The sequence below is a fragment of the Musa acuminata genome, chromosome BXJ3-5 (genome assembly GCF_036884655.1).
Source record: "Musa acuminata AAA Group cultivar baxijiao chromosome BXJ3-5, Cavendish_Baxijiao_AAA, whole genome shotgun sequence".
Lineage (NCBI taxonomy): Eukaryota > Viridiplantae > Streptophyta > Magnoliopsida > Zingiberales > Musaceae > Musa > Musa acuminata.
The window spans coordinates 42227733-42249039 of NC_088353.1; the positions used below are offsets into that span (position 1 = coordinate 42227733).

Sequence of the window (21307 nt, forward strand, 5' to 3'; positions counted from 1 at the left end):
TAAGAAAATAGTGAGAGATTTCATTGATGTTATAGTAATTAAATAGGTTTAGGAGGTATCAAGAATATTAATAGGAGAGATGGTCATATATAAATATGATTTGTAGAGATAAATATGTCACTTTCAAGTTTGGGAAATATATTTACTCTTTTTTTTTTCATTGAGGATAATTAAATAGGAGAGGTCCGATGTTGACGCGAGGACCACAAACAATCATGATTAGCTTTGTTGATATGGTGATGGTGGGAGCACATATGGAAGTGCAACTTTACCTTTGAATCGAAAGGGTATTCCAACCTCTTTTAATATCTTTCTTTCATAGATAGAAATGATCGAGGACTATAAATGATGTATAGTAATATAATGTTAAGAATATTATATATTTATATTTATAAAGTACATCATCAATTAATCTTCACTAGTTCACAAAGGAGAAGACCAATATCATCATTTGTTTGTTTGTCCACGTGGGTAAGGGTCCAAGACAAATGATTATGGGCTTTCATGTGATCGTCCAAGTAGACAAGAGACCAATGTCCTGGTCAAGAAAGGTCATGATGTAATAGCGATGCTATAAGTCAAGGATAAAGGGTTATTTCAGAAAATACAAAAATGATCAATATACAAGACTATTTCGAAAAGCATAAAAGTGATCAATATATGAATATCATCTTGGAAAACACAAAAATAACTAATGTACGAAGACAACCTCCAAAAGTGTAGAAGTGATCGATATGTGAAAACCACCTCAAAAAACATAATAAGAAACATATCACGATGAGAAGCATAATACAAATATGTTCGAGATGCATGAGTTAAAAAAACTCGGCTTAGAAAAAACCCATTATAGCAGGAAACGAAAGATTAAATATATCTAAGGCACGTGAGTTGAGAAAATCTGATTTACGTAATAATAAACCTATCATGATGGGAGGCATAAGACAAAATGTGTTTGAGGTGTGTAAGTTAAGGAAACCCGACTTACATAAAAAGAAACCTATCATGATAAGAGGCACAAGATAAAATATGTCCAAGATGTATAAGTCAAGAAAACTTAACCTACATCAGAAGAAACCTATAATAGCGAAAGACACAAGACAAAATGTGTCTTAGGTGCATGAGTTGGAAAAACCCGACTCGCATAATAAGAAACCTACCACGTTATAAGGCATAAGATAAAATATGTTTAAGATGCGTGAGTTAGGAAAACTCAACTCACGTAATAAGAAATCTATAATGACAAGAGACATAAGACAAAATGTGTCCGACGTGCATGAGTTAGCAAAACTCGATCTGCATAATAAGAAACTCATCACGGTGGGAGGTACACGACAAAATATGTTTGAGTGGCATAAGTCGGGAGAGCCCAACCCTAATAAAAAGAAACCTATTATCGCGGGAGGTATAAGGCGAGATTTGCCTAATGTACATGAGTTTAAAAAATCCGACCTGCATAAGACCACTACGATGGGAGATATAAGAGAAAGAATGCTTGAAGCAAGGAGATCGAGTTTCAACCTCTCCTTTACTCAAGATGGGTAGGTCATTACTTAATATAGTCCATCAACCTAGAGGCCCATAAATAAATAAAACACGAGCACCTCATATAGAAATGGGGCCTCTGCATAATAAGAAAAGAGATGTTGACCCTACCTTCGCCCGAGGTGGAGAGGTCAAAAAACCCAACCCCTGCCTTCACCAAGGCATGAAGGTCGGGAAGCTCGACCCCCACCTTCACTAAAAGTGGAGAGGTCACGAAACTTGATCCCTGCCTTCACCCCAAGGCGGGAAAGTTACGAAACCTGACCTCCACCTTTATCGAGGCATGAAGGTCAGGGCTTCGCTAGAAGCATAAAGGTCGAGAAATCCGACACTCATCTTCACTTGGTGGGGAGGTCAGGAAACTTGACCTCACCTTTATTGAGGCATGGAGGTTGAACCTTCACTTAAGACATGGAGGTCAGTGACCTCGTTCGACCAAGATACGTCCATCGATGATACAAAGTGTAAGTCAATGATATATTACCACTAGTAGTGCTCAGGCATGATGAACTAGACGTGTCGGGCAAATTAGACGTGCCACTAGGTTGATAATGGATCAAAGGGATATAAGTTTGATGTGTCAAATGAACTAGATGCTACACTTTGGACCCCTCTCACGAGAGCCCCTTTTGACTTCGATTTTCATGCTTAACGTCCACACTCATATACCTCGGATTACTTGGGGTATCAAAGAGATTGGATCATGAAACCTCTCTTGACTTCGATTTTCATGCAGGTAATACATCAGGAGTTTGATGTTTTCACCTTCAATAATCCTCCTACGCATATGAGTCTAGACAATGTCCGACTATTAAAGACAACAACTATATATATATATATATATATATATATATATATATATATATATATATATATAACTGCAACTAAGAAGGTAACGATTAAATGTAAATTTAACGATTCCTCTTCATTCAAAACTTGTCAAATCTCCCTTTTAATGTCAACTCCACATCCTAATGAAAAATAAATATGAAAATATTGATTTAAGATTTTTGACAATATGTTAGTTACTTGCTTTTCATCAAGGTCTTTATGATTCACTTATATAGCTCGTTCGAATTAAAATTGGATTGATCCTAAATTGAAATTGAATTGGGTTACCGACTCAAACAATTCTGAATCAAATCAGATAAAGATTCGATGATTCCGAATAAAACTAAAACCTAAACTATACAATTTAGTTCTTATTCTTAGAGATTAGAACCGGAATCAAACCGATGATTTTTTTATTATAAATTTAATGGATTATAATAATAAATGGCTACTCCTATGAATGGGAGCTACATAATTTAGAGTGGCAACAAATTGCCCAATTTTGCATAGATTTTTCTAATTCGATACATATATAAATGATTTTGCTAATTACATGCATACATAAACGCATACGTATCTGTATACGGTTGTATGCTTTCATCTCATGCATCTTTATTTGTTGAGTCGGGGGATACAAGTGAAAGACTGCAAATGTAGGATCAAATTCGCACGTATACCAAAAACAAAGGAGTTGAGTTACCTTCAAGATTGATTCCCAAGTTCTTACAGAAGAGAATGCATTGGAGATGATAGATCACGAGACTTGTTGTTGTGAGGAAGAAGACTATGAGAGCTGTTGTAAGATATGATTACCTTGAAAACTCGAACGTTGATTAGATTCTCTCTCTACAAAGGACAAATGTTCGAGTTGAGATACAAACAAGATTATGTCTCTTTGTTTTAGATTAATGTCAAGGATTATAAACAAATGGAGAGGTTTCGGTGGGACATCAAGTCACGTGAACCAACAGTGTCAGCATTGCCTGAGGTCAGAGAGAGAGAGAGAGAGATGATTCGACGAAGTCCATATTGTTATCACAGACACCAAGTAGAGAACAAGAACTACTAAAATGTGACGGCTTAACGATAGCAGCAAGAAGAAGAAGAAGAAGAAGAAGCAAATAGGAAGAACAACAAAGCAGCAGGACCTCACGGACGGCGGGGTGGAGGAACAGAAGCCAGCGTCGCCATGGCCGCCTCAAATTGCTGCAGTGAGAGGGGGTCAAGCGGGAGGAGCTCCGGACCTTTGACCCAGCTCTTCACGTCCATGTTGTTCATGGCAGCAGTAGTAGTGTCGAACCCATCCCGTCCTATGTGAGCCACATGCTGCACGTCGGTCGGGAAACCGATCTCCATCTCTCTCTCTTCATCCTCCTCTTCGTAAACCGCAAACATCTGAGATAAGCTCTTCAGACTCTTGATCAGCAGCTTCTGAATCTTGTGAGCCCTCTTCGTCTTCGCAGTGGACTGCTTCTCGAGCTCTCTTCCTGCAATGCGACCAAGAAACATGACAGACAGAGAGAGAGGAACACCAATAGGGAAGAGAAAGAGATGGTGGGACACCTTGTACTCTCTTTGGTTGGCTTTGGCTGACGGCAACACTGGAGCGGGAGACGCAGCTGGCGGAGAAGGGAAGGACGACGAGCTTGCCCATGCGCCGTTCTCTCATGGCCTCATTAATGGAACAGGAGAGGAAGTTATTGGCATGAAATAAGTGAAAGCTCAAGTGTGCTTTTTATCCTTTATATATATATATATATATATATATATATATATATATATATATATATATATATATATATATATATATATATATATATATATATATATATATATATATATATATATATATATATATATATATATATATATATATATATATATATATAAAGTCATATTATTTATCACATCCATCCAACTTATTTTTATACTTTAAACATTGATCTGATGATAATTTATTAAACTCACTTTTCAAAGATTGAGGATTAAAAATATTATTCGATATATTTTTGAATCTTGTTATATATATATATAGCTTAATTAATGTTGGATTATTAACAGTTAACTAATTTAACTAACTAGCAAAACAACAACAGGAAAAAAGAAAAGCCCGAAAGGATCCAAAGCAGACTAATCTTTTACCGAGTCTTCTACCTTACGAAACATTAGAAGATATGACACAGACACTAAAAGGACTTTCAAATTACAATTTAAATTAATTATATCTGTGTTGGATGCCCAAAAAAATGGGCACAGCAAAAAGGAAAGAAAAGTTCTATTTGGAACAAATGGTTACCATAAAAAAAAAAATCAGATATTTAACATCATAATGGAGGGTAGCAGTATGATGACAAAGAAAACCCGAAAAACAGGAGGCCGCCAATAGTAGCCACTGTTTTCTGTGAGATCTTTGACGCCAGCATGCTCCCTCCGACCACTGCTAATGATGTGCATATGGTGTGTCCCAGAGTTGCTCCCACAGCAACGCCAATTGCATTCTTGTGAGTTGCCAGCTGCATGATCCACAACGCGACATGTTACTTGTTCAATTAGTAGACTTCAGAGATTTGTAAACATGTGGTGAAATCATGTCAGTGTGATTCTGTAGTTTCTTTTTTTATTCAATAAAAGGAAACTGCAAAATGTTGAGCAGGAAGAAGAAGACAAATTTCTTTAATGCTGTTGGAAGTGGAGGAAGAAGACAAGGAGAGAGGAAGAGAAACGGAAAAAAGGAGGAAGGAGGAGAAGCCCACTGTGAGAATCTCTTGATCATAGATCTCAGGAATCAACTAATGATAGAGATTAAGCCCCTTTGGTTTAGGCTTCTCACGAACTTATGTTCTAATTCTCACACCCTCTTAACATTGAGACATTGGTACCATTCTATCAAACAGTTTCTCATACATGTCTTCACATGTATTTATTGGTTTCTTGCCAAATCAAACACTTGGAAATGCATCTAGCCCTGATTCATGTGCCAATATCATGCAGTGCCATTGAGGCAGATATGCTGATCCTTGCAAATCATATTTATCAGGTAGCCTGTCGAATTTACATAAACATGAAACCTAGAAGAATGTCATGGTTGGACACCATAACCTGTAACTCATGGCAGAGCTAGAAACCATTGGGAATGAGCTGACTATGAGAGCCTTACCATATAAGGGCATACTTGATAAGGTTTTAGATGTACTAACGTGAGCAGCCAACTAGATTTGTATCACAAGCAAATACACTTAATAAAAGCTAACAACTTTATCAAGACAAAATTTTCTAAAATTATTTTGGAAGATAGATTGACTAGAGCATGGAGGACACACAACTAAGTGGACAGCTAAATTAGTTTAGGAATTAGACAAAACAGGAACTATTCAATACAAATTTGAATGAAAGGAACCGAGTTATTAATTATGAGAAAGTAGATGAAGTGCAGTTCAAACATCCAGATGATGCTAGGTGTCAATCACTAGTTGCATTAACCACTATAAGAGGCATAAAAGAACAATTAGCACAAAAGATGAGCTCACCGCAATAGTTGCTATCTGACTGCGATCCCCCCACTCAGCCAAAAAGGTCAAAATAAATGACTGCATGGAGAAGGTAGTTACATCAATAAAAGTTGAGTCATCAGTATTACTAGGTCTTGGAATGTTCGACGGCATCAATGTAAACCAAACCACAAGAGACCCCTTCAGAACCAAAAGAGAAAACATGTAAAGGTAGTTCCTATCACCCACAAGTAATTAGGATTGAAAGAAGACATACCTCCAAGAATATTGGTGTACAAAATCTTGAAAAGAAGCGGCGCAATGTCGACTTCCCTTGCCCTGACTCGAGTTTTTCTTCAACCTGCATTCATTTCATCATACAAGTTAACAACATAAAATTTTCTTATAAAATTTTTAGAACAATAAAGAACTTTTGAAGTCATTTCATCTGCTGATTCATAGAACAATGAATTTAGTGTGGTTTTCACAGGATAAAGGAGTCAGTTTTGACTTCAATCTGTTGAAACAAATATGATAGAGTTGAAGTTGAATAAAGTTATAAAAATTTGTAGATGATACGTATCCACATATCAAACTTCCATTACAAAACATAATATTTTATATCATTCCATCATCCAGAGATAAGAAAAGAAAAGGCTGCAAGTCAGCCATGATAGCCTACAATAGTTTACTTGCATGAAATAGTTATAGTTAATGTTTTACTTTGGCCCACTAAATATATAATCTCCAAGTTATATATTAAAGCCATGTATCGTCAAGAAATTTTCACTGCGACAAGTTTCAATTTGAATGTGGTAATATGCATCAACAAAGTAAAAATGTTAAGGCCAAGAAGAGAAAAGTAATGTAGCAAAGTTCCTTAACACTCCAAGTAAAATTTACATTTTTAAACTAAGCAAGAATATAGTAACAAAATCATCAGGAACAGTCAGGCCATTAAATTTCAAATCATTTTATTCCAAAAAATGATTGACATACTTCTTCCATTTCCTTCTTCTGTGATGTCTTCGAATCTGATCTCCAGGCAATGTACAGTAATCGAAGGCCAAAAAATGCATAAAGCACTGCTTGGAGTAAACATAAAAGTGAATACCGCACACCAGTTCATGGATCAAACAACTACTTATCAGAAACCAATTCTTTTTCTCTTTTTTTTTAATATCTGCAGCCCAAAAGAATTCATAAAGCACTGTAATAATAAACAGAGAAGCTAATACTACAAGGCACTTCAAAAGACTGCTTATCACAAATTAATATATTTTGCAGTGATCTGACCTTCTGAAGTTCATAGGAATAAATTACTTTGTCTCAGATACAATAAACACTACAATCATATTGTCCAATAAAGTGAACCCAAAAGTTACAGAAAAGAGAATTCCAATGAGTGGCCAATGGATCAATTTTAAGCAAACATCACAGAAAGAACAACCAAAGAATTATATTCAGTAAAGCAGTAACGATATGATTGAGAAAACAATATGATCCAATCAAATGTATTCCTAGTTAGACTTTTTCCTATAAAAATAGTTTTGTTATCTTGTTTTAAGAGGAGACTCACTAAAGAAAGAAATAAGAAAAGATACACCAGCAGAGAGAAAAAGAAAGACAAGATTAGCAGACTGCATAACATAGAAAGGGAAATATCCATCCATTTGTTAATGTCTTTATCAGGTCAGCAGTCCATCCTAGTCAAACACGCAAAGGGAAATATTTACCAGTAGCTGCACTGTTGGTGTGCTTCCTCGATATCAAATTGGGCACGATCCTACCAAGTCCAGTTGACAGTACCTAAAACGACAAGTAGGACTGAAACGAAACTGCCAATAACACAGTTAAGGATGCAATACTCACAACATAGAGAAGACTTTGAGAAAGGAAATGTAGAAGAACAAGTATCTCAACAATGGGAAAGCCTTGTGACATGCAAAGAACCTTACCGTCATCACAACAAGCGCCATGAGTGCACCAGACAAAACAATTGATTTTGGATGACGCATCGCCATAAGAGCAGCAATAATAAAAGTCTCATCTCCGATCTAGCAATTGAAATGACGGTTAATGTTAGTGTAACCAAACTAATTCAAGAACCAAACTTGCTAAATCCATGAGCAAAGTCAAGCACACACACCTCACTGACAATGATCATGGACAAGCTAGCAAAGAAGGCATCGAAGAGCCCCAACCCCGTTTGGTCCAAAGACACAACTCTGCCGTCGCTCGCATTCTCATCTTTTCGGAATGGGTGAAGCAACATCTGCAGCGAATGTCGAAAGAAAAACCATCAAAGGAAGAGAGACGCAAAGCATCGCCATCAAGAAGATGCAACATGGAAAGTTCAGCTCGCCTTCGTGCGCCGATCCAACGATTTGGCCGAGAAGCTCGATGCAGTCTCATCATTGTCCACCTCTAATTCCTGAAAAGCGAACAAAACTCAAATGTCAAATCAACAAAATCCACTTCTTCATTAGCTGAAGAACGGAAGAAAAAGGACAACAAAAAAATTCGGAAATTACCTGGGCCAACACCAGGGAGGAAAAGGAACCGAGGAAGATGAGCAGAAGAACAACAATCGAGGAGAGCCCAAATCCAGGGCTCCCGCCGGACCGATCCATGGCAACGGAGCTAACACCCCAGATTCAGATCCAAACTATGCAATTTCAAGAAGAGGGGGAGACGGAATGGAGGCGAAAGAAGGGGAGCAGACCCAAGGAATCAATACATCAGAGAACGAGAAGAGATCGAGGGTGGGGAATTGGGAACAAGAACAGATCGGATCGACAAAATGAACAAAGATCTCAGCTCAAAAGAGAAAAAGGCAAACGGAAACAGAGAGAGACGAGAGCGGATCTGAGGAAGGAGGCGATGAAGGGAACAGAGACGGGAGCGGCAGTAAGGCAGCAACGCTCTCTGCGTTCGCCGATTCAGCTGATCGATTGGTTATTTTATTTATTTATTTTTATTATTATTATTATTTATAGGTTTTTTTATATTTTAAATGATTTAAAAGGAAGATAGACGGTACCGTTACGATTGTATAATCCATCAAATACCGACATGTTACATCCAATTACCATAGTACATGTACGTAACGTCCGACATAATGCATGTTGACGAGGAGTCTCTGTTCTACTGCATTTTACTGAGGTCATACCAGCAAGCATCTATCAGACATGGCGGGTAACGAGATCACCACACGCTTCCATCTTAATCTCGTTGAGCATCTTTACCACCTCGAGCATGGTGGGCCTCTTCCACGGCTCGTCGGCGGTGCATGCGCGTGCGACCGCGAGCACCCGCATCATCTGCTCCCTGGACGGGCCGCCACCGGCGTGGGGCAAGCATGGGTCGAACACCTCAGCCTCCTTCCCACGCCCCACCATCCACCTCACCCACCCAACCAGGTTTCCGCCGCCTTCCACCTCCTCTTGTCCCGTCGGAGGCCATCCCGTCAGCAACTCCAGCGTAACCACCCCGAAGCTGTAGACGTCCCCCTTCGCGGTGGCTCTCATCGTAAGCCCGTACTCCGGCGGGATGTATCCGAACGTCCCCGCGAGGTCAGTGCTGACATGCGTCTCGCAGGCGCTAATTATACGTGCGAGGCCGAAGTCTGAGACTCTCGGCTCGAAGTCTTTGTCGAGTAGGATGTTGCTGGATTTCATGTCGCGGTGAATGATGTGAGGCACGAAGCCATGGTGAAGGAAGGCAAGGCCACGAGCGGATCCCAGGCAAATCTTGAGTCTTACGGGCCAACTGAGGGCGTCGACAGCATCAGCTCGGTTCCGCAGCCAGACCTCGAGGCTCCCGTTCTCCATGTACTCGTATATCAGGAACCGCTCGTCGCCGGAGACGCAGTATCCGAGCAGTGGAACGAGGTTTCGGTGCTTCACTTTCCCGATTGTTTCCATCTCTGCCAAGAACTCGCGGTCGCCCTGGAACTGGCCGCCACCGTGAAGCCTCTTGATTGCCACCACGCATTCCTCCGGCAGAACTGCTCTGTAGACGGTGCCGAAACCGCCATCGCCTATAATTCGAGCTTTGCTGAAGTTCTCGGTAGCTTTCATGATCTCGCTCGGAGTCAGCCGCAGCAGGGCATGTTGAAATGTGGCTACGTTGATGCTCAATGGCTCCTTCATCTTCTTCCCCAGCAGCTCGTCACTGGAGGCCGGCTCGACGGCTGCCAAGTTGGCCTTGTCAGTGGAGACAAGATCCAGGGACTGCTGCCTCATTGCTTTCCACTTGAGCAGAAGGAACACCAGAGCTAGCAATCCTACTGCAGCACCAAGCCCGACGCCCCAAATCAAGCCCCCAGTTGGTGATCGAGTTGGTGGTGGATAAGGTACCAACTGTGCTACACATCGATTTGCTGAAGCGCATTCCTCAGGCGCATACCTGTACAGCTTGTTGCCGGAGAAGTTGGCGAAGGAAAGCCCGACGATACTGCAGACGTCACAGGGGATGTCGCCGAGAAACCCATTGTTGGAGAGGTCCAGATAAGTCAGATAGTCAAGTTTGGAGAGCGATGACGGCAAACTTCCAGTGATACTGTTGTTGTGGAGATCAAGAATAGCCAGGGAGGTAAGATTCGACGCCGACTCCGACATGGTGCCATTCAAGTAGTTGTTGCTGGCATTGAAGATAAGCAGGGAGCTGATCCCCCTGGCAATGCTGCCACCGAACGGGATTGAACCAGAAAGTGAATTCGAGCTGATATCAACATCTGTAAGTGTCTTGATGTCAAAGACGGTCTCCGGAATAGGACCAGTCAGCCTGTTGGACGACAAATTGAGCTTCACTAAGCTGGGGAGCATCAAGCTCAACTCGCTTGGAATGAGACCACCGAGCTGATTGTTTGACAGGAGAAGACCTTGTAGGCTCTGCAATGGGGAAACCTGAACCAGAATCGGGCCGCTGAGGGAATTGAAGGAGAAATCAAGCAAGGTCAGGTTCGTCAGCTCTGCAAGCTCAGGAGGGATGCTGCCACTGAGCATGTTGCCTTGCAGCCTTAGCTCCTTCAACACTGCGCAGTTCTTGATGGCCGCAGGGATCTGACCTGTTAGATTGTTGTAGGAAAGATCGAGCACACCATAGTGCTGCGTGAACTCCGAATCTGGGTAAGCAGCCCGCTGAAATCCAGCACAGATCTCACCTGGAATATGACCAGAGAGTTGGTTGTTCGACAGAACTAAATCGTCCAGCAGATTCAACCGAGATATGGCTTCTGGAATAGAACCAGTCAGATTGTTTGAACCCAAATCCAACGCCACAAGGTTTGTGCACTTGAAGAGCTCGGGTGGTATCTCCCCAGATAGTCTATTTCCATGCAGAGACAAGTTTGTCAGATTTCTCAACTTGCCAATGGACTTCGGTATGGATCCTTCAAAAAAATTATAGTCTAGTTGTAGTCTCTCCAAATTAGAAATGTTGCCGACGGCGATCCGAATGCAGCCTGCAAGTAGATTGCTGCTCAAAGATATCTCTAGAATCGTTGGAGATCTCCACAGTTGATCCGGAACATGTCCAGAGAAATTATTCTGTGACAGTTCCAATGTAACCAGTGGAAGCTCACCCAAGTAGTCTGGTATTTCACCATGTAAGTTGTTCCCAAGTAGGATCAAATCAGTAAGATTAGAGCATCCTCTGAAGGTTTCTTCGATGCTGCCAGTTAGTTTATTCTCCGATAAAGAGAGAGAAGACAAGGACCTGCAATCACATATCTTTGAGGGAATTTCTCCAGAGAGTTGATTGGCATCAGCAGAGAATGAGGTCAGAAATGGCAGATCAAGTGGAGGCAAAGATCCACTGAATTGGTTCTTGCCCAACCTAATGGAGTTTACCATCTTCCAGTTCGAAATCCAGGGGGGAATGGGACCTTCCAGGTGATTTCCTTCTACGATAAATGTAGTGATAGATTCGAGTCCTGCAAGACTTGCAGGAAGAGGACCAGAGAAGGAATTGAAAGACAAGTCTAGGATCTTTAGATTCTTGCAGCTGCCTAGTTGTTCTGGTAAATGCCCACTCAACCCAGCATCAGCTGCAACCAGATACATTAAGTTCACCAAATTTCCTATAGATCGAGGTAGTTCCCCTTCAAAATTGTTCTCTGAAATGTCTAAATCTATTAAGTTCCTGAGATCAGAGATCTCCCTCGGAACAGTTCCTGTGAGCTTGCAACTGTGGAGAGAGAAAACTTTGAGCTGCTTCATCTTGCCAATCTCTACTGGAACACTCCCAGTGAAGCCATTGCGACCCAACCAGAGAGAATCTAGACTTGTCAATCTGCCAATGGTACTTGGTAGAGATCCTATAAAGCTGTTTGAAGAAAGGTCAAGAGTTAAGAGAACTCCAAGGGAACCAATGCCAGGAAAGATGGACCCAGAGAGCCTATTTCGGCTGACATCCAAGTGCAGGAGTCTGCTGAGGTTTTCCAAGCTGCTTGGTAATGTTCCAGACAAGTAGTTAATGCTCAAGTCCAGATACTCCAGATTCTGTAAGCTCCCTATATCTAGTGGAATGCTCCCTGAGAAAGAATTTCCCGAGATCGAAAGCTTCGTGAGACCTTTCAGATGTTCAACTATGATTCTCAAGCCTCCAGAGAAGGAATTGGAGTCAAGGACAAGTTCTTTGAGCATTTTGAGGTTGGCAAGTGAAGAAGGCAGAGCTCCAGAGAGTTGATTCCTGCTCAAATCCAAGGACTGCAGAGTTTGTAGATCACCAAACGAATCTGGAACTTGACCAGAGAATCCACAGCCACTGAGGTTGAGTGCTTTCAGATGTCTGAACTCACCAATGCAGCTCGGAATTGATGAGTTAAGGGGTGTGTAAGATAAATCTATGGCCTGAACTGCTGGACCAACACATGTTATGCCTGACCAGTTGCAGGGACTTTCCACGTTAAACCAGTTAGATAACAAGTTTCTTCCTTGGGAAAGTGAGTCTCTCAGCGTGAGCAACTTCTCCATCTCAACAGTGTAACTTGCATGCAAGAAAGGCGTGTAGGGGACGACGAAGATAACGAAGAATGAGAAGGCATGAAGCGTCTGAGATCTCTTCCCTCTTGTTGACATGCTTATGCAGCTACTGAGAACCTCTAAAACTTGGAGCACTTCAATCTTTAATTTGAGAGGCGTAATCTGCATGATCAAAGCAGAACAAATTCAGTAGGATGTGCACAAAGCTGTTCTTATCCTTACCCTTTCCCATCAATAAGAATGGATCATTCAATACCTGTGTGAGAGAAAAGAACAGGCAAACACAAGAGAAAAGCTACGACAACAAAGAAACTACAGATAGTCGGAACAAGCTTCATATCATAACCATAACTCACTATCTAATACACAGACAGAGCTGGCAAAAGAAATTGATACTATTTGGCTTTCCACCAAAGTGTTACTTTCCTCCTCGCAGAAGCAACTAAAGACAAAAAGGAACAACAAATGGAAAAGAGAACTTTTTGAGAACAGTGAGAAACAGTAGCAATGGGTGTCCCCAGAAGCAAAATAAAATAGAACGGCCACAAGAGACAGAGAACTGAAGCTTTACACAATCAAGTGAAACAAAACCAGCCATCAGAAACACACATCTCGCCAGAAAAAGATGGATCGAAGCATTAAAAGAACCTTCTCTTTTCATAAAAGAAACAAGAGGCACAGTAGAAACCCATACTGTAACAGAAGGAAAAGGCAACAACAAGCCATTCCCAATATCCGAACCACCATACCCTTCTCAGAGCCAGCTGGAAGAGATGGTAAAGGCAAAGCTTTGCAGAAGCCTGGTCCAAATCGGAACTGAGGTCACAAAAGTAAGCCCCAGAGAGAGACGAGAGAGACAGGAATCTCCTACCTCACTCCTCTGAGAGCTCTAACGGCAGGTGAGGTGAGAGCTGGAGATAGGAAGTGGCAGAAAGGTTGGTGAACCGCTCGACCAGTCATGCTGCAGGAAAACATTGGAAACCTGACACTCCGGCTCAGTGGCAGGCGCTCACCAAGAAAGATCTGGAGTCGTCTTGTGGTTCTCGAAGGCTTGGGATCGAGGAGAACCGACGGAGGCGCGAAAGGCGCCATCTTTATGCGGTTTTCTGCTCGAAAACGGGGAGAGAAGACAAGAGGGATTGGATAAAGGTGCGGCAAAAGACGAGGAGTGGAATGCTTTTACGGTTCTAATAGGCGCACTGGCGACGAATCAAATTTTCCACTGTTTGGAATGTGTTCGGAGAAACCGCCACTTAGGGTTTCTTTAACGGATCGAGGAGAATGAACTTTATCTGCTCAATGATCATCGATCGGTTTCGGGAGAGTCGAGAGTACCGAAGTGGATTTGTGTTGAGAAGAACACAAAGAACAGAGCTTCCTTTTGTTAACCGTCTCATCCATATCAAGACGAGAAGAATCCAAACGAAAAAAAGATAATCTTTTTCGTAAAGAAAGCAGCAGCAAGAGAGACGAACACCGGAAGAATTGGTCGCATTGCAACAGAACCACATCAACAGGGCAACAGATCAGACAAAGAGCAAAAGCCGAACGGCGGCGACGAGCGAGCGAGAGACGCAGAGAGCCTCACCGAGCTGTTTCAGCTACCGAGGGGCCCAGAGAATCGGTGTCGCTGCCGGGTTACCTTTCGGCCCCACCACCGAGATCCCCAGCAGACTAAGTTTGGGCCGCGATATCCTTCGCCGTGGTCGACGGAAGAAAGAAACCTGCGCTTGCTTGTGGCAATGTCGATAACTTGCAGGTGTCGTGCTTCTTTTGAGTGTACTCTTTGGTGTGGAGGTCATGAGATGTGCGAGGAGGAATCGTTTCAGAGTGAGAGAGAGAGGAGAAAAGATAAGCTCGGTTTGGGCGTAATCATGACTTACTAATGACTCAGAATGTGATGAGAGAACACTTGGCGTCTTTGTGTTCAGCAATACCGCACTTATGGCCCACAATATTAGGAACGGCGGTTGCCGAATTCTTTTTATATCTGCTTATATCTAATTATTTTGTAATCAATAATAATAAATAATAAATAATTATAATTATTTAAATAAATATATTTTTAATATATTAGAATTGAAAAAATAATAATAATATATTTATCCCTTCACTTATTTTATTTTTTGCACTTAGCTAATTCATAGCCCCACTCGGCCACTCACATGCCACGGTAGACCGGGTCCCACTTCCCATCCAATCAATCCCAGATTCCGTGGAGGTACGTGAGTCTCTCCTCTGACCGCCGGTTCTTTCACTCGTCCCCGATCCACCGTCCAGGCCACGATCAACGAACGGCGGATCTCTCACCGGCTCACCTTTTCTCCCTTTCTCTTCTCACACTTGAAGGAGTGGCTCTTTGGCAGCTGCTTTGTAGCAGTATCTCTCACTGTAGTTGTTGTTTAAGCTTCTCCTTCTCGCGGGCGCAGCTTTTCTGGGAGTCTACGGCTACAGGTAGGGCAAAGGGGTTGGTGACAGCATCTCGACTGCAATGTGTCAGAGGAGAGAGAGAGAGAGAGAGGAAGGGATGGGGAGGAAGCTGAGGTTATTAAAATGGAACGATGATGAGAGTCAACGTAGTTATAGCCTGGAAGGCATATATTAGTAGTCTAGTTTGCGCATTTCATTGCACCAAATGAAATGGAAGATTGAGATGGAGAAATGGAAGAGGGAGTTTGGATCCATATTTGTTGAGGAAGAGTATCCATTTCCACTCATTTGCCTGCCTTGTCAAAGAATTTATTGAGTGCTGAGAAGCTCATCTTAATCAATAAGGAGAGAAGAATTCCTTCTTTTGTTTCCTTTCATTCAATAAGAAGATGAGAGGAAAACTGAATAAATCAGATTTACAGAGCTACAATATCCCATAATAGCCTGACAATCACCCATCAGATCTGAACATTTAGATTGGATCTGTTTATTTATCTAACAACATTATGCACATATCAAACACACAAACAAAAAAGCTAGTGTATCGGCACGAACATAACAAGAAGCATAATTCCGGATTCAACAAGCTGATCGAAGGTGTTTCTTCTCTCTTTTTTTTCTTTGCCGACGAATAAATGATCAGAACATCCATCTTTGAGGCTTTTGCACCGTGCTTCGACGGGGTCTCCTTGGATTCTCTAAGCTATTCCGCTTCATGTTTGATGAGACTGTTGAACTGTGGAAATCATGGCTCCTTTGGGGCAATGCTGAGGTCTGTGATTGTGTTTTACATGCAGGCGTTAAGGCACGCTGCTTCTGCGAGGCTGATCTCTGTGCCGTCAGCATCCTCCGAGTGGAAGTCCATCTGCTGTAGTTCACACAACTCTGGCTCCTACCTACTTGTTGGAGGTTGGTTTCTTTGGGGGTTGGGATGTTTCTGCTTTCCATGGTTTCAGCAGAGTACATGGTATCCTCTTCACTACCAAATTCATTGCCTTCATGCTGCAACTCTGATATCTCCAATGGAGATGAACTGGACTGCACACTGCAGCGATCCTCTTGCCAAGTGCCGATTGGGGGAAGCTTATATTTCCCTTCACGACTGGCTTGTGGTACATCCTTTGGTGACAAGTCATATTCTCTCAACACATTTCCAGGCTCAGACCCTCGAACATTATCTTCATCAGAGAGTACTTGTTTAAGCGGCGGTGGCAGAATGATAGATCTCGGAGCCCTCGGAGGGAAATTAATGTCCAAGAGCTGGATTGGAGCATATTGCTTCTTCTGAAGTGGCCCAGAAATGAGTTTTGGTGATTCAAAAATCTCCGGAGTTGGAATCCCCTGTTCATGGGTACAGCTTAAATCAATAGCCATGTTTTCGTCGTGGGAGAACATTGCATTTGAATTTGCTGAACAGCTTGATCCAAGCTGAAACTTTGATCTTCGATTGACAGGTGAGGATGACAAGATATTATCATTCACCTCCTCAAATGCCTTGAAGACGCGGCGAAGGGTGAAAGAAGCACAAGAATTCCCACTCTTCTGTCCTGTGGGCATTGATCGAATCTTAGACAACTTGGGTTTGCTAACCTCATCCAAGCTCCCTTCCCAGTGCTGATGTAACCAATCACAAATGACTGGAATTGGGATCCCAAACTGCATAGAAGTATCTTTCTTCCATGATAGAGATGACGAAGAGGATGCAGATCTTCCGGTGGGTGACGAGGCAAGTTTCATGGGATCACATACCATAAAAGCTAAGTTTCCATGAACATCAAAACCAGCGGATCCAGGGCACCATGCCACCCCATCTATGAACAGTTTTATGAGGTTGTCAGTGGCTATCACTACTTTTCCCTCACCGACGGCCAGCTCCTTTTTGTCTGTGTGCCCTAAAAGATAAACCACATTACCCAGATCTATATTTGGATTGAAGCAGGTCTTCAAGTAACGAGGCTGCTGCACCTCTGAGGGTGAGTCACTATCCAGAATATCAAGCCCCACTATAGTAAGATCGAGAACAGAACTGGTTATGAAAAATCTGGAACAAGAAAAAGGAACATGAGTACAATGGCCTAATCTGGTTAACCAAGGGAAAAATTACGAAGTATGAACCAGAAGATCAAATTATGTAATTTCAATGATCATCTTTTGTTGTTAAAGCATTAAAGCAAAAGAACAACAGATCATCCTACATATTTAAATGATCTTCTTTTGTTGTTAAAGCAAAAGAACAAATTATGAATGCTTGATGCAAAACATTATGCAGTCAATGCAGACAATCAAATCAACATGGAACTGCACCAATTAAATATTGATCTGTTACGTAATTTGATGTGGATAATAAAATTTTGTATCGGACATTTTTGTATTTCGGTTGATACTTTTTTATGTCTAAATCCATATAATTTCACATCATGCACAATCATTTTGGTGGTTGACCTCCATTCTTGGGGTGCTAATTCTTTGGCCACCTACCACAGTACACAATTTTTAGTTAAAACGAAAAAAGCAGACTCCATTTCTATGCCATGGAATTCACCCATTCAGTAACCGATATCAAACTGAAGAAATTCTAAATCAGTTGCAGTGTAACATTGACCATACATAATTGATGCCTCTTTGGGAGATGATGCCAGAATGCCATATGGCAATTAAGGGGACCAGACTTGTTGGTGATCCTTTTCAGTCACGCACAAGACATGTTCCTGCTATAGCCGAAAAGAGGGACAACGAGACCAAAAGACATCTGTGCACACATCTCTTTGCACCTATCATTTCTCATGTACTCATCTGTTTCTTAATCATACTGCTCTTGCTACTTATTTTTTCTTCACATTTTCCATTTAACTCTTAGTGAATGAATTTTCAGATTTAACTTGTCCTAAGTGTTTACCTAATGAGGTATGAAGACATATAATCAAATCTTAGCAAATACATGAGATCTCATACCCAATCCTAAAGAAGAGCTTTACTTAAAATTTAGACAAGAAAACTACCATAGTTGGTGCTGATCTGAATACCTTCTTTCTGTATGTTTAATCTGCAACAACTATAAATTCTTAAATGAAAGTCCTTTCAGATGCAAAAGTGAAATGGTGTGAATAATACTATACCATGACATCTTACAAGATGCAGACATTTTAAGCACTATCATAGCTGATCCAGTTACTGGCCTTCTTGGTTGATACTTTGTACAGACTATAATAGTGGTGTTTAAATCAAAACCTGAACTGTATATTATATAATATGATTGTGAACAATTAGAAGTTCTACCCATGATTTAATTTTCAGATATTCTGGTTTTACAATAAATTAAACTTATCCGAAAACGAAAATGCTTATATTTCCTCGGCTCAACAAATTTGATAAAGGCAAAGTGAGAATTTCATCCATCTACTCAATGTGCTCCAAGAATTCCAAGAAAAGAGAATGGTATACCTTCTAGTCCTGCTTGAAAATTTAGTGAACAATGAAATTGTAACAGCCATGGTAAAAAAGGTGATGAAGCTATGTGTTGATACAGAGGTCACACACTTTAATGTTCCAAGATATAGAGGCATAGATTATACTTTATACACACTCTTTTAACCGCAATGTTCCAGATTCCATTAATTTAAGAGCATTTTTCCAATAAATAATTTGCATTTGAGAAAAGTAAAACATAGATTAACCTTCACTGATGTCAAGAAAAGCACGTCAGATTTTTCCATAACTACTATGAAGATTGCCTTTATTGAATTCTAAATGGTTTATAGGGTGCACAATTTCAACAGAAGTAAATATCTTACATTATTATTAGCTTTTGGTTTGCTATAATCTGTATTTACAATTCATGGAAGCAGGAAGTGCCCTTGATTCAAGAGATAATAAGCAGAAAGCTATATTACCTTAAGCTACATAAACCAAATAAATTTCACTGCAAGATTTGGTAAACCCAGGTGGCGCTAAGTAGTTAAATCATATATGTTTCTTGCAGATTGCTTCTCTCGATCACTTGGGAAAAATGTGCACAGTGTTCATTATGCTCATGCACCAATTTACGAAATAAAGGCTTGCACCAAAATGCACATCGGCAATCAGTTCATGGGTACACAATTGAGTAATAAACTGAAGCCATATTTTGGCTTTACCCTCGCTTTAGCTTTCGGAAGTCAAGAAGTTGCAATAACAGCCACAATTCTATTCTCACATAAGATATATTATCAAGGATGTTAAACATGTACATCAACAGGAAAGCCATCATATCCAAAACAAAAAAAACAGATGTAATCACTAAATACTGATTTTAAGCTGAAAAAGAAATCCACATAAATTGGACTTCTCAATATTCGGATAATCGAGGCTATGTACCTTTCCTTAGTTATTGCAAACAGTGGCTAGCAAGGTCCATCATATACATCATGACCACAACCACAATAAAAACCACTAACACAAAGATCTCATGCAAGTTGATAATAGTGAAAGATTTGATCTAGTGATATATAACGAATACAAAGATCAGGTCTTCATGCTAGTTGAATCCATTGCTTGGACATCTTAAGCCGCAAAAACATTTTGAAGCACTGTTAGAAAGAAAAATATACACTTAAATAAACGCAGTAAACAATTGTACCACAAAAATACATCCTTCCCCAGTATTTTTCACTTCAGAAACATAATGAGGTATCTAATCAATCAAAAATGGCTGAGAAACAAATATTATCTTGACCATATCATCAAACTCTTAAGAAGGAAAAAGAACAGCAACCAACCAGTTGCCAGTCTTAAAAGTCCTATGCTCCTTCCACAGTTGAAGACATAATGGTGGTTATAAATACAACTGTCCTATATAATTAACCATTCAGCAGCTATCAATTTAATGCTTCCACTAAGGCTGTCTACATGGTTGCAGATCTTAACCGAACAATACGGGGTCATTCATAACCACACTGTCATGATTCCGCCTACTTCCACATCTATCTACAATTCAAGCACTAGAATTCCAATCTCAAGTCCCAAGTTAAAATTTTGATGTTTTAAGATGAATCTATGAAACTTGTAGTCTAAAGGAGACAGAAAAGGGAAAGATTTGTGCAATGATTTAGCACATGAGAAGACTCGAATTCAGAACTAGAGTACCAAAAAAGGGGATTTTGCTGGGCAAGGGTTAGTAAATGACCTCTGGGGGGCAAGGCGGGCAGGTAAGCGGTCATGGCAGAGGCGGATCTCGGCGGCCTCTGTGGCGGCGGCGGAAGGGAGGTTGGCATGGGTCGTCAGAAGGAGGTTACGATGAATAAGGAACCCAGTCCCCACGCCGCCGCCACTCCCACCCCCGGCGGCGTAGATGGCGGCCAAGGCGGGACCTTTGGAGCAAAAGATGCCACCTTTCACCCTCTCCGACCTCCCTCCGCCCGAGCAGAAGCACCACCTCGACCCTTCTCCCAAGACCCCCATCTCCACTCTTCCCCCACACTCTCTTCTTCCCTCCAATTTAAGGAACAAGCAGCCCAATCAGCGTTGCTCGGCGGAGGCCGTTACGGGTCCGTGCATGTCGGTTGCTGGTGTCGGCGTCTTGGTGCTCCGGCCGACACGTGACGGCACCGATCTATCAGTTTCAAGAGCTGGTCTTCTGTCTTCTTCTTGCTCCCGTCCTAAATAAGGCAAGGACTGATGTTTACACTCCTCCTTTTCACCGGATGTACTTCTACTCTGCGAGAAAGATGTCAAAGACAGGTGCCGCTGTGGTAAAAACAGAGGATTCCGGCGTGGTAATAGGGAGGGTTGGACTTGAAACAGCGGGCTACTCCAGTCAGCATGAGGGAGAAGTGGCTGATCTGTGGAACAAAACAAAAGCACGTAAATTTAGCAGCATTTTATGTACACATACATATATCGTGATGTAATTGTCACCACCCCAAACTTTGCGGTGGAATCGTGTGGTATTTAGTGCTCGTCTTGGCCCCCATGTTTGCTGTGCAAGTTTTGTCCTGTCATCAGCTTCATTTTCCTGAGAACAATCATAGAATTCCTTCGTCAAACCGAATC

General features: G+C 41.4%; 3 protein-coding genes across 4 annotated transcripts; all 3 read right to left on the reverse strand.

Moving 5' to 3' along the window:
- Positions 1 to 3333: 3333 nt before the first annotated feature.
- Positions 3334 to 8820, reverse strand: LOC103986442 (GDT1-like protein 4). Of its 2 annotated transcripts, XM_009404464.3 has the most exons (10): positions 8396 to 8820; positions 8227 to 8295; positions 8011 to 8136; positions 7820 to 7918; positions 7598 to 7670; positions 6861 to 6946; positions 6139 to 6222; positions 5901 to 5960; positions 3937 to 4045; positions 3334 to 3860 (listed from the first exon to the last, which is right to left on the reverse strand). In XM_009404464.3, the coding sequence occupies exons 1-10, from the start codon at positions 8492 to 8494 to the stop codon at positions 3523 to 3525; spliced, it is 1143 nt and encodes a 380-aa protein (XP_009402739.2). In that variant the 5' UTR covers positions 8495 to 8820; the 3' UTR covers positions 3334 to 3522. The 2 variants fall into 2 exon arrangements, with proteins under 2 accessions (XP_009402739.2, XP_018681314.2); XM_018825769.2 differs by lacking the exons at positions 3334 to 3860; positions 3937 to 4045 and adding an exon at positions 4561 to 4886.
- Positions 8821 to 8927: 107 nt separating this feature from the next.
- LOC103986535 (leucine-rich repeat receptor protein kinase MSP1-like) lies at positions 8928 to 14688 on the reverse strand. The gene is made up of 2 exons (XM_009404551.3): positions 14439 to 14688; positions 8928 to 13012 (listed from the first exon to the last, which is right to left on the reverse strand). Exon 2 carries the CDS (start codon positions 12944 to 12946, stop codon positions 9047 to 9049), a length of 3900 nt encoding a protein of 1299 aa, XP_009402826.3. The 5' UTR covers positions 12947 to 13012; positions 14439 to 14688; the 3' UTR covers positions 8928 to 9046.
- A 925-nt stretch (positions 14689 to 15613) lies between these two features.
- On the reverse strand, positions 15614 to 21085 carry LOC103986441 (uncharacterized). Its single transcript, XM_009404463.3, has 2 exons — positions 20442 to 21085; positions 15614 to 17321 (listed from the first exon to the last, which is right to left on the reverse strand). Exons 1-2 carry the CDS (start codon positions 20714 to 20716, stop codon positions 15920 to 15922), a joined length of 1677 nt encoding a protein of 558 aa, XP_009402738.2. The 5' UTR covers positions 20717 to 21085; the 3' UTR covers positions 15614 to 15919.
- Between the last annotated feature and the right edge of the window lie 222 nt (positions 21086 to 21307).

What these genes read in the sequence shown, in the direction of transcription:
- LOC103986442 (XM_009404464.3), bottom strand. Translation starts at nt 8,494, where the DNA reads ATGGATCGGTCCGGCGGGAGCCCTGGATTTGGGCTCTCCTCGATTGTT. An exon ending in CCTCCCTGGTGTTGGCCCAG is followed by an intron (nt 8,296 to 8,395) that starts GTAATTTCCGAA and finishes TTCGCTTTTCAG; the next exon opens with GAATTAGAGGTGGACAATGA. An exon ending in CCAACCAAAGAGAGTACAAG is followed by an intron (nt 3,861 to 3,936) that starts GTGTCCCACCAT and finishes GTCGCATTGCAG; the next exon opens with GAAGAGAGCTCGAGAAGCAG.
- LOC103986535 (XM_009404551.3), bottom strand. Translation starts at nt 12,946, where the DNA reads ATGTCAACAAGAGGGAAGAGATCTCAGACGCTTCATGCCTTCTCATTC.
- LOC103986441 (XM_009404463.3), bottom strand. Translation starts at nt 20,716, where the DNA reads ATGGGGGTCTTGGGAGAAGGGTCGAGGTGGTGCTTCTGCTCGGGCGGA. An exon ending in GCCCGCCTTGCCCCCCAGAG is followed by an intron (nt 17,322 to 20,441) that starts GTCATTTACTAA and finishes TTCTTGTTCCAG; the next exon opens with ATTTTTCATAACCAGTTCTG.